This window comes from Lepidothrix coronata, unplaced genomic scaffold (assembly GCF_001604755.1).
Source record: "Lepidothrix coronata isolate B3197 unplaced genomic scaffold, Lepidothrix_coronata-1.0 Scaffold149, whole genome shotgun sequence".
Taxonomy (NCBI): Eukaryota; Metazoa; Chordata; class Aves; order Passeriformes; family Pipridae; genus Lepidothrix; species Lepidothrix coronata.
Genome location: NW_016690329.1, coordinates 1,099,912 through 1,112,417, shown reverse-complemented (window position 1 = coordinate 1,112,417; position 12,506 = coordinate 1,099,912). Strand labels below are relative to the sequence as shown.

The following is a 12,506-nucleotide window of genomic DNA, read 5'->3' as shown; positions in this document are numbered from 1 at the left end:
CAAAGCTTTGGTGGTAATTGTGATGTGCTGGGTACTCACCATTGCTTTGAGTTTTCCAGATTTGAGGAAAGGTTGCTCTCCTGGAAGTTATTGACATTTTTTAAGACACTATTTAAAAGATATTATTTTTTAAAACATTGGTTTTTAATGTCTTTTAACTCTGTCCATGGTGGCAGTGTCTTGCTGCTTGCTTTCTTCTGCTGGTTACACTGTTTTCTCACTGTCCTGGCAGTGGTGGCTGGTCTGTTCTCTACTCCTTTTCTCTCTCTCTCTCTTTCTCCCTTCTTTCCTTTAGATTCATGAGCTCAACACTCGCATGTCTGCAATCGAACGCATTCTGAACCGCTTGGAGGAAAAAATCCTGGTGCACTCTCACAAGGTAACTGGGCAAAGCCAAGGTGCTCTGCAAGGAGAGAGCTTGGGTTGTGCTGGGCCCCTCCTCTGATCATTGAGAGGCTTCCCTGAAGCAGCCAGCATTGCAGGGAGAAAGCTGGATAGATGAAATCATAGAAATATTTAGGTTGGAAAAGACCTCTAAGATCACTGAGTCCAACCATTAACTTACCACTGCCAAGTCCACCACTGAACCATGACCCTAAGTGCTACAGTAACTTGGGTTGTTTGAGTTTAGTCCTCTGTTTTGGCCTTGGAGGCTGTTCTCTAGTTCCAGGTGATGGAGTGCCTCAGAAAACATTGCATGGCAGGACAAATTTAACCCGTTTAGACCCCCTTGCAAGCCAGTGCTGTTCTTGCTCCTTCTGCACAAGGAAAACTGGGTTTCAGGCTGATGCTTTATGAAATGCTAATTTCAGGAGTTTCATTAGGTGGGTGTCTGTACATCCACAGAGCTGTAACAGCTCATTTGAAATCACAGGGCACTTGTTTAGTCCCTATGAGGAAATCATCTGGTTATTGTGTCTATAAGATCTGAGTCAAGGAGGATTTCTGCATCCTTTCTGAGCTGCCCTCGTCTTACCATGCCATAAAACTTGGAAGAAAACATCTAAATGAAGTTAAAGCTGAGCAACAATGTAGAATCTGTGAATACTTAGGCCGCTAAACATTGATTTTTGGGTTTCTGATTTTAGACTATGCACTCTTTTCCTTTGTGTGAACCCATCACCGCTCTGGTGGCTGACAGCTCAGTAGAATGGACGGTGATAATTACAGGGAGGTCCCCTCTAGGCATAGACGAAACGATGCAATTTCTCCTTTTTTTTTTGTAAAATTCGTAACGGGGGATGGCCATGTTTGTGATCATTCAGTGTTTCTGTCAGTAAGCCTGACCAAGGGAGTAGGACATGTACACGGTGGCAGGTTCCCATGCTTTATTCCCATATCTAGGGCAAAGCAGAGCAGAGGTAATGGGTCTAGACTGCTGTGGGACAGGCTGGAGTTAAGTATTAAGTAAAGATTTCCAGTAGAAAGGGCAGCAGAGCCTTGGAATAGGTTGCCTGGGAGAAAGATTGCCTGCTGCAGATGTTGTTGTTCAAGGTTGTTAAAAACAGCTTAGACAAAAACCCACCAGGTATGACGCAGGTAATTGTATTCCCATCTTAATGCAAGGGACAGCGAGTTCAGGAACTTCTGGAGATCTCTTCCAGTGCCTAGGAGTTTAATAGGATTCTTCTCTGGGTACCATGAATTGCCCCTAATAACCGGGCCAGGTGGAAATAAGCCATCTGTCCTACAGGAAAATTTGCTTCATGGTTTCTCATCACAAATAAGATTATCTAGAGGCTCTGAAAGCTACCTCTGGGAGTGGCAATTCCCATGGCTGCTTCCCTCACCGTGGTGGACCATGTCTTTGGGTCGCTGTGATCTCTGCCCCCAGAGCTACCAGCCACACCATGGTTCCTAACGAAAACATGGTGATTTTTGGCCCCAAATCCCCAGGGCATACCTTTTGAAGGGTTTGTATTCCTCAGAGTGGAGTTGGTCTCCGCTGCTCCCCTGGGCAGTCTGGCTGCTCCTCGGGAATACGGGTATGGAGAGGGGCTCCAAGTTCTTGTTGCAAAGTCCATCTGTCCACTCCTTGAGCTCCTCTGCTTGGTGAGTGTGTCTGGACCCAGGCAGTGCCCTGTTGTCCACCACAGGAGACTGTCACACAGCTCCCTTCTTCTGCTCCTTCAGTCTCCAGCCCCAGAGTCCCAAACTGATCCTGATGCCGAGGAGGAGGAGTTGAAGAGGAAGCTGGAGGAGTTAGCCAGCAACATCAGTGACAAAGAAGTCTCTTCTGAAGAAGAGAAGCATGAAGAAAAGAAGAGAGCAAAGAAACCAGAGATGAGTTCCTCCAGCGATGACATGGCCAGAGATGCTCAAAAGGTAATCTGTGTCCTCCCACCTGTATTGTTCCAGGCTGCATCTGTGATTCCTTCTGCTCTCAGTGGTTTATGGTTTTACACCATGATAATGGAACTATTTTTCTGTCCCACACCTCCACTTTGATGCCTCCCAGGGCCATGGTGTGTCTGACTCAGCTGTCTGCTTTAACAGTGTCAAGGGATTGGGAAGTCCCAGGGTGTTGGATCTGGACCTTTCTCCTTGTAGGCTCTCCCAGTCTCATCCAAGAGTCAAAAGTAAAGCCTCTTAGAGGCTACTGCCTGTCACGAAGAGGTACACAACCTCCACATCTGCTTAGAGTTGTCCCAGGACCTGGACATCTTTATGGAGAAGAGTCCTGGGGTGGGAGAAGAGCTTGGTGATGATTTAGTACCAGCAGCCTTTGTCAGGCACCTGCTACAGCCTGAAATGTCTTTTCCACACCTGTCAGTACTCCTGAGTCCCTAAATCCCTGATCCCTCTTCCACTCTGCCAGATCAGTATTTACAGCACTGTGCTGGCTCCTATCCCCTACTATGTGGTGGGTGACCTGTGGGTCAGGGAGAGGAGGAGGGATCACAGCATCTATGCAGTGTATCTCCAGTTGTGCAGAGCCTCCCAAGATGATCCCTTAGTACAAATGGAGAGGTCAGCATTCCCTGTTTGGTCTACAAAGGCTGATTTGTTCATCCCTTCCCTTCTGCCTTGGCTGTGGAAGGGGTACACGTGAGTTGTTCTGACACATCCATCACTGGCGAGCGCAGCAAAGGAAGCGAGTGGGCACCATGCTGCTCCTCTCCAGTAAAGCTGCTTTCATCTGAGGTTGCAATGACTTTTTCATGGTGCCACGAGGCTTCCTTTCAGTGTGCATTTGTTCCTCAGCCAGTGAAAAACCTGGTGGGTTTGGGTACCATTTGTTGTGCCACTGGATCAGCTATGTGCTGCATCCTTACCCGACAGCATCCTTCACTGCCTCCTTTTTCCTGAAGGCTGCTTTTAGATGATTATTGCAGCCAGACTTAACTACTTCTCATAGATTGAAGGATGTGCATCATCTTAATAACCATTTCCATTTAAGTGCAGATAAATGGTAACTTAACTCCTGTGTGAGCTGCTGATGTGCAGCAGACAGAGGCTCAAACCCTGAACAGGCAGTTGTTTGTATGGTATCAGTGTAAGATTCTTGATTCTCATAAATGAAGCCTGGATCCTTCAGATTTTCTACTTTCTTTGCACCCAAACCCACCTATGAAACAGGGGGGAGTATTGAATTAGAAATGTCTGCAGTGATGTAGCTGGACCAGCCTTGATTAAAGGCTGTGTTGGTGTGGATGTTTTTTAACAACTTTCCTTATACCAGAGCCAGGTTTGGGTTTTGAGGGTTTTTTGTTTAAGTCTCCTCCAGTCAGGAGGAAATCTTCTAACTGGAGAATGCTGTGATGAAAGCACACAATCCTAATGGAAAATGTGAAAAAACTCCATTGTACCGTGAAGACACCATAAAATTATACAAATATCATCTGGACTGAGTTAGCTGGTTCTCTGCAGGACAGCTTGCCTGGTAATAAGGTGCAGTTGTAAACACAACTGTTTTGTCACTGGCACATATATCACCCCCATCTCCTTGGTTTCTAGGGAATTATCAGTTGAGACAGAGAGATGATGAGTTTCTTCAGCCCATTTTTACATGTGCTTAGCACCTCACCAAGCCAACAGCACTTAGGAGCATTATTGGCATCAGTGCTCCTTGAGGAGGGAAGAGAGGACTTTAGTCTCAAGTTCTGGCAGTGTGGCAATACAATCATTTTATGAGGTTTGGTTGTTTTTATTCTTTTGCCACAAACTCAAGGAGTTATTTGCATCCCTGCTCGGACCCGCTGAAGTGTAAAGCAATATGCTGCAATTAGATCTCAACTGCTGAGTAACCAAGAGGCCTTCAGGTGGCCAGATGGTGTCAGATAGCTCTGGTGGCACCGCTTCCAGCGAGCAAAACATCCCTCGATAACCGTTTTTTCCAAGCCTTTCAAGATTACTTCTTTTGTCAGAGCCATCCTCCAGAAAGCACGGGCTGAGATCAAAGCTCTGCTTTAGCCACGCATCCGTCTCCAGTGGAGAGCCCTTCAGGAACAGCGTAAGCCCGTTAATTACCTCTTCTCCATCTTTCTACAGCTCCTGAAGGTCTGATGCCCCTTTCACCCCCAACCTGTGCTGTTTTGTACACCACATTAAAATAACCTCCTTATTTTTTCCCCGCTCCCACCCTCCGCTTTGGCTGTGCTGGGCGTTCGCAGAGGTCGTCGGCTCAGGCTTTGAGCGAAATCACGGCCAAAGTGCTGAGAGCCATAAACGCCACGGAGAAAGCGGTGTGGGAGTCGTTGCACGGAGAGAGCCAGTGCAACGGCGGCTGTGCCCTCCCCGCAGGGCAGCCTCCCAGCCTGGGAGATGGGAAAGAGGTGGCCGAAGTGTACCGTGAGCTTGAGGAAAATGTAAGGTTCAAGAGAACTTTCTGCGAGCAGAGTGGGCATCAGGGGGTGGGAGTGTAGAGGAATCTCCCCCCAGATTTCTGGTTAGTGGGTAGGTCAGCACTAAAAGGATGGTCAGCAGAGGGATTAAAGAGTCTGGTCTTGTCCAATGGTGATACAACAGCAAGAGCAGGTGCTCTTGTCTTGTGGGTTTCCCTTTCCTTGGTTCCTGGTTCCCCTGGGTGAGTGCCAGGGAAAAAAGGTGAGCACAGTACCCAGCTTGCTGTAGCAGCACTGCTTTGCTGGACTTCAACAGTCCTGTGCTCCAGCAAGACTTGCATCCCATTTCTCTCCAGTTCCTCCCAGCACAGTGTTTCATCATTGAGGGTACCATGACCTACCTGTTTGCTAAGGCTGGTCTGTCCCTGGGGCTGATGGACTCATGCAGGTGACAAGGCTACATCTAGAGCATAATCCCCTGCTAGGTTCATGTGACACTATGAAGCACTGACAGCTTTTTTAGCTGCTATAAACCCACATATATTGATTCCCTGTGGAAATGGATTGCATCCACAGTGCCATGCACCAAGCTCCAAAGAAATGGTTCAAAGAGTTGAATCTCCATCTGGGTGGCCGGGTTTTGCTGTAGGAAATGTCCTCCAATGGGGGAGCAGGGTTTTATAACATTGGCTGTGGCTCACCTCTCACTGGGGAAAGCCTGCAAATAAAAGCAGGGAGTTGCAACAACTGGATGGTTTTTGGCCAAATACAGCATCCCAGAGGAAGAGGGTTGCATGCATGAAGGTTTTGAGGTTCCCCAGCTCCTGGGAGAGGGGATAGGGCTGGGCAGGATGTGAACTTTGGGCTTAGTGCTGCTGCCGTCAGTGCTGGCACAGGGATGGGTAGACAATGGCTCTGGGAGATGTGTGTCATCCTGCCATTCCCTCGGGGATCCTGGCTGAGTCACAGCTGGCTGGCCACTCTCTTCTCTCCAAGGCATGCCACCTACCTTGGAGGGCACTGGGAGAGCCTGATGGGCCAACAACAAATCCCTACGACTCACAGGTTGAGTGGTATATGGCTTTAGGGTTTGCACTGGGGTGGGTGGGACCTCTGGGACATATGCTGCTGTGATTTGGGTGGATGCTTGGTACTTCAGTGCATGTAGAGGACTCCTGCCAGGCAGTTTTGCATAATGTCCAGTCCGGGTAAAGCAGATAGGGCTGGAGGAGCAGGAATTGCATTAGCAATAGTGACATATTGGGACCAGTCAGCAGAACAGTGACCAAAACCCATCTGATCACCTTATGTGATCGCATACTGACATATTAGTGTTTCCTGAACTGCTTTGCTTGGACTTGTGTCCTTGTAACAGCCCAAAAGGAGGCAAGTGGCAGTGGGTTTATTGGGATAGATCCTTTTACCCTTCTTCTCTATGAAGCAAAGGGAGGACAGTGCAGGCTGACCATGCCCCCAGGCAACCCAGCAGCACAGACACCCTTAAAATAGACTGAGAAGATATGAAAAGTCAGTCTATCTCCTTCCCAGCTCTCTGCCATCACAGGACATGGCAGCCTGAGCTTGTTTGCAGGTACCTGCCCTCCCTCTGAGCACATGGCATAAAGATGCTGCTGCTCCTCAAGCAGGTCACTGAGTTTTGGTGCTTCCTGTGTTCCTGTTGAGCCTTTTACCACTTCACCCCATTGGTAATTGCTCTCTAAAAGCCTGGGGAAGAGAGGAAATGAGATGAAAAGCCATGTCAGAGCTGACTGGTACTGTCTGTGCTGCAAGGCAAGAAGGCAGTCAAATAAGAATGGCAGGAGCTGTTGCATCTGTGGCTGCAGTCACACCAGGAGAGGAGAACTCTAGGGAGGTTGATTCTGCAATGTAGGTTTTCTTCTTCCTGTATTTCAGGTGTACCTGACTGCTGGAAAGACCTACAGGCTTGAGAAGACCCTGAAGGAGCTTGAGGAAGGGGCTCAGCACAGCGGCACTACTGACTCAGAGCTGTCAGAGCTGGAGGACAAAGTGGCCTCAGCTGCTGCTCAGGTGCAGCAGGCAGAGAGCGAGGTGAGGGCTTAGCTCTGAGAGGTGCTTTGCCCGGCCACTGATGGCAAACAAAGCCAGTGGTGGATCCTCCAGCCACCATCTGTATGTTTTTCTTCCTCCCTCTAAAGATATCAGACATCGAATCCCGAATTGCGGCTCTGTCTGCGGCGGGGCTGACGGTGAAGTCGGTGGAAAAGGCAAAGAAGAAGTCAAGTGGGCAGGTGAGCATGGAGGATGGTGGGTATGAGGTCCCAGCCCTGAGATGTACATGCTCCCCCAGGCTGTTGCTGCTGCCTCTGGGTGCTGCCAAGGGCTGCCTGGCTTGCTGAGCTGTGCCCAGCTCTCTTCCTGCTGCCCGGGGCTCTGCAGACTGAGCTGTCTGCTTCCTCTTGCATCCCCAAAGAAACCTCTGCCCTTCCTCTGCCTGCAGGCTGCCTGCCTCCACTCTCCCAGTCCTGCCAGCAGCAGTCCAGGGGAGTCTTTGGATGACATTAAAGTGAGTATGTGTTTAGTCAGTGCTGGCTTTGCATGTGGCACAGCTTTAAGCCTGGAGACAACTGCTGCTTTCAAAGCAGTTGCCTCAGTGGGGACCTCTGCCCTTCCATCCTCTTTCCCACAGCAGGCTGCTCCCCTTCCCTTGCAGGCAATGCCCGGACTGCAGAGGTTCAGGAGGAGGTTCAACAGTCCGCTGGAAATCACAGGTAAGGAGCATGGCTCTGCCTGTGGGAGATGGGGACCTGTGGGTGATGGACTGGGCTCTGGGGGATGCTTGGTCCTCTCTCTGCATCCAGCTGTGTGTCTGCAATGGGGGTCCCCTTCCCTGTGCTCACGTCCTCCCAGTCAGACAGCCACAGGGGAAACCTGTGATGGATAACGTGGAAAGGGGACAGCAGTTGGCAGGATCAGGGATAGTGACAGGAAAGCAGAGGTCAGGCTAAGGTGGGTCAGTCCTCCAAGAACCAGGGCTGTCTCTGCAGCCTGGGCTCTGGCCACCCGAGTTCAGGGAGACATCTGCGTTACTTCATCTCTGGCATCCTGTGGGCTGTTAGATCTCAAAGCCTCGCCTAAGCCTATCATTGCTTCTGACAGCAATTTCTTCCTTGCTTGGCCATCCTGGAGAACGTATCCTTCCCTGGACGGTATGCCCCACCCCTGGAAGTGTTCCAGGCCAGGTTGGAAAGGGCTTGTAGCAACCTGGTCTAGCTGGAGGAAGGTATCCCTGCCAATGGCAGGCGGGTGGAACAAGATGGGCTTTCAGGTTCCTTTCAACCCAAACCATTCTATGACTATAAATCTCAACCCTGTTGCCCAACTGCCTCAGCCACTGGTCTCTGGTGGGGGGCAAGAGGCCCTCCAGGGCCCAGTTATGACAAACAGCAGCTTCAAAGTAGACTGTGACCTGAAACTTGGCACAGCAGCTTGTGTGGTAGGGGGGCAATCACTGGAAATGTTTCATCCTGACCAATATCAGTGAGACTGATTAGGAAATTACTTTCCTATTTCTCTCTTATCACACTCACAAGCTTAAAGACAGAAAGAGCAGCTCTCCTTCCAGATAATGGAAGATGAAGGGAGGGAAGGGGGAAAAGATCATTTAATGCAGAGGTGAAATAGCATTTCCCCCATTCACACAATTAACAGTGCTGTTTCCTAAGCTGAGGCTGGTAGGTGGAAAGGTTCCTTGTCCTCATGCTCAGGAGTCATCTGCTCTCCTTCCTGCAAAGGACAGGCAGATAAAGGCAGCCCGTGGGACACGTCAGCCCTGTGAGGAGATGGAGGGATGTGCAATTGGGACAGACGTCACCAGGCGAACTTAATCCCCTCTGCCTGGGCTGGGTGATGGGGTGACTTGGTCTCCTGACTGTCCTCCCTGCAAGTCAATGACTTGAAAAGTTGGGCCTAAAAAGGTGCAGCTGGTGGAACCTGGTCACAGAGAGGAGAGGAGATGACTTAGTAGGTCAAGAGAGTGTCATAGGCTTGGGTGGTGTGAGAGCTCCTCGCAGGCAGGCAGAGCTTTCCAGAGCAGAGGTCCTGACTGCTGGTAGGCTGACCCAGCTCACACAGTGCTCTGGGAACCTGAGTAGCAGCAACTCTTGTCTCCTTGTTATCAAAGGGCTTCCCATTACCTTCCTGGAGAGGGAAGTGCCATGATGCATCCAAACCCACAGTCAGCAGGGGATTAGTAAACCCCAAATGACTTGGTGGGTAACTGAAACCTCTGGTGAGATGGATGAGGATGAGGAGCTTCTCCCCATCTCTCTTTGTTCTCTACAGGTTTTGATGATTCCTTTGACCGCAACTCTGTTTACCGTGGTTCCCTGACGCAGAGAAACCCCAACGGGAAGAACAGGAGAGTGGAGAGGCTCTTTGCGGTACGGTCCCAGCCACCCAGAAGGGCTGCTGGCCTGGATCCCATGTGAGACCTGCCTCCCTGGGCTTTCACAGAGGGACCTGTCCCTCCCCACACTCTCCTCAAGCCGGTGGAGCGCCCAGCTCCCAGCATTGGTCTCACCATGCTGACTGGTGGGCAGGCACACCTGGGCATCACCCCCTGAGGTCTGGGATGTCATGAGCCCCAGTGTGGGGGGACCAAAAAAGATGTACATCTTCGAATTCCTGCTGCCTGCATGGTCCATGGGATGGGGCAGGTCCTCGCTCCATGCAGTGGCAGCTAGAGGGGACAAGGAGCACACTGTCCTTGTCACCTGGGGTGGCTCAGGGCATGGGCACAGTGAGTGGTGAGCTGAGGTTTCTCCTTGTGCCTTGCAGAAGCCTGTGATGACCCACCTGTCCTGAGGAGAGGGGAACCTTCCTGCTACCGCATTTCAGTGATGATACAAGACCTCAGCGCAAAGCCTCTCACCGCCTTCCCTGCAACTTTCTCCTCCTTCTCCTATGCCCTTCTCTCCCTGAAACCCTGGACAGAAATGAAGCCAAAGGCCATGGGCAGGAGGTCTCACTAGGAGCTGTTGGGGAGAGGAGCAAGGCACTGGGGTGGATTCACGTGGCCAGGGGCTTCCCTGGGAGGATGCAGGCATGAGACCTTGGCTTTGGGAGGCTCTTGGGTACCGGGTCAACCAAAGGGACATGAGGAGGGAGCTGGATGTCAGCGTGGCATTCAGCACAGGGACCAGGAGCAGTGGCACAGCCCTCACTTGGTAAAAGCTGTCAGTGCCTGTCCCTGCTCTTTTCCAGGCTGGTGGTGAGCAGGGACAGGAACTGACAGTGGGGTGGAGGATGCCCCTGGGGTACCCCAGGTAGAGCAGGGACCCAGGAATCCCAGTGCTGGGATTCGCATCGTGGTGCTGGTCCCAGCTCCCTGCCATGTCCCTGGAAGCATTGCTTCCCTTCCCTGAGCAGCAAAGGAGGTTGAGAGCAGTGCTGGTTCCCTCCCAGTGAGCACTTGGCCAACAGATCTTTGCACCAAGCCATGCAAACACCCACTGAGGCTTCTCGCCGCCGTGCCTGAAGTGAGTGTGACCATCTGGGGACGTGAGTGAGGCGAGGCTTGCAGGAGGCGTTGGCAAGGAAGGTGGAAGAAATGACGGAGAGCTTGCTGGGTATTGGTTTGCTTTTCCAGCTCTCAAAGATCCCTCCTCTCCGTGTGAGGTTATATCAGCAAGATATATAGAAGAACTCCAGCAAGCAGAGTGTAGGTACTTCTCTGCTCCGCAGAGGGGTCAGCCCATGCCAAGATGCACTCTGTGGATGAGCATGTCCCCTGTCCCTGATGATGGCATTGTAGAATCTGTTAGGACCACCCCATCCTTTGGAGGAGCTGTGATGACCTTTGGGGGCTGCAGTGGCCCTGGGCTCCTGCCAGGTGACAGTGGCATTGGTAACACCCTCCCAGATGCTCCAAGATGTTTGTTTTCCTCCAATATTTAATTCCCCACATCCATTAACCCCCGTGGATCAGTGCCTGGCCCCATCTCCATGCCCAGGTTATTGGGATGGGAAGAGGGTTGGTTTCTCTTACAGGTCACTTTGGAAGAGTTTTTTTGCTTGGTACCTGCTGGTCCCTATCCAGTATAGCCCCCACCTCCATCCTTCCTTCCCTGCCTCTCTCCTTCCACAGTGGATGATGGGGAGAGGATCACTCGCAGCCAGAGGGCGAATGTCAGACCAACGCTGACAGATTCCCATCAATGGCCACTCAGGCTGGACCCTTTAGGCAATTCCTGTGCATCTGAGCTAAAACCACTTTAATTATGAGCAGTAGGATGAATTATCATGCAAGTAACACAAACGTTGGCTTTGTCTAGAAACTGCTAACTGCCTAGAAATTGGTCCTGTGGTCATCCCAGAGCAGTCTTGTAAGTCCATAGTCTGGGCTTCCCAGATGGAAACAAAACCAGTTTCTTAATTTAAAATTAAATCCTTCTGTCCTGACACTCAAAAGGGTAAGTGCAAATCTCTGCTGTGGCAGAAACTTTCCCAGACACCGTGGCATTAATGGGTACATTTCTTGCTGCTCCGCTGGCCTTGGTGCTGGGATGTCAGCTCCTTGCTGGCAGAAGGGAGCTCCACCAAGACTTGGGGGGTTTGCACCCAGCCTTCTGGTGTCAGGGCTCAGCCTTTGCCCCAACTCCATCTCTTGCTGTGTCTGGTTTTAGCCATAACTCAAGTCCTTCCATGCTTGACCCTGTAAAGAAATCCTCATGGTGAGCTTCAGCAGTGCAAACTAAGGCATCGTTCAGGCTGTAGTCATCCACATTGTTCTCTGCTGGTTTTCTGACCCATCTTTCTATCTAGAGATTTTATATATGTGTACTAAATCATGCAATAAAGCCAATTTTGTGTCCAGAACCATCCACCCATTTTCCTGTGTTTGTTCTTTTAGCTCACTCAAGCAAAGGTTCCTCTCTCTTTCCATAGAATCATAGAAGGGTTTGGGTTGGAAGGGATCTTAAAACTCATCTCATTCCATGCCCCTGCCATGGGCAGGGACACCTTCCACTAGCCCAAGTTGCTCCAAGCCCCGTCCAACCTGGCCTGGAACACTTCCAGGGATGGGGCAGCCACAGTTTCTCTGAGTAACCTGTGCCAGGGCCTCACCACCCTTACAGGGAAGAATTCCTTCTCAATATCCCATCTAACCCTGCCCTCTGGCAGTGGGAAGCCATTCCCTCTTGTCCTGTCACTCCAGGCCCTTGTCCAAAGTCCCTCTCCAGCTCTCCTGGAGCCCCTTTAGGCACTGGAAGGGCCTCTCCGGTCTCCCCAGAGCCTTCTCTTTTCCTGGCTGAACACTCCCAGCTCTCCCAGCCTGTCTCCAGAGCAGAGGGGCTCCAGCCCTTGGAGCATATTTGTGGCCTCCTCTGGACTCACTCCAGCAGGTCCATGTCCATCCTTTCCTTTAACCAATCTGTGCAGTCCTTGCTTTAAAACTAGCCAGTTGAAGCAGACAGGAATTGAATCAGCAGCACTGAAGCAGAACAGAGGCAGATGGTTCTGATCAGGGTGGCAATATGAATAGTCAGATACTGGTCACAGAGCCACAGGTATGAAGACTGTGGGTTAGTGGTACCCAGTGGTGAAGCCAGGTGGGCAAAGGGGATGCACAGGGTGGGGGTAAGGAGAGGCTGATCCTGAAATAAATGCACTGCTCCAACTTGCATGGACACCCCGAATCAAGTCTGGCAGCTGAAGCCACAAGAAACACACGCCCACTTT

General features: G+C 51.0%; 1 protein-coding gene across 5 annotated transcripts in view; it reads left to right on the top strand.

Annotated features, from left to right (window-relative positions):
* MLPH (melanophilin) overlaps window positions 1-11,629 on the top strand; it is a 28,461-nt gene extending 16,832 nt beyond the window's left edge. The window contains exons 9-17 of one of the 5 annotated variants that reach the window (XM_017828544.1): window positions 296-379; window positions 2,134-2,325; window positions 4,614-4,808; window positions 6,699-6,854; window positions 6,962-7,054; window positions 7,264-7,329; window positions 7,477-7,534; window positions 9,108-9,205; window positions 9,603-11,629. In XM_017828544.1, coding sequence (XP_017684033.1) covers window positions 296-379; window positions 2,134-2,325; window positions 4,614-4,808; window positions 6,699-6,854; window positions 6,962-7,054; window positions 7,264-7,329; window positions 7,477-7,534; window positions 9,108-9,205; window positions 9,603-9,629 — 969 coding nt within the window. In that variant the 3' untranslated portion in view covers window positions 9,630-11,629. The remainder of the gene's footprint in view (window positions 1-295; window positions 380-2,133; window positions 2,326-4,613; window positions 4,809-6,698; window positions 6,855-6,961; window positions 7,055-7,263; window positions 7,330-7,476; window positions 7,535-9,107; window positions 9,206-9,602) is intronic. The other 4 variants (XM_017828547.1, XM_017828548.1, XM_017828546.1 and 1 more) reach the window with 4 other exon arrangements.
* The last annotated feature ends 877 nt before the right edge of the window (window positions 11,630-12,506 follow it).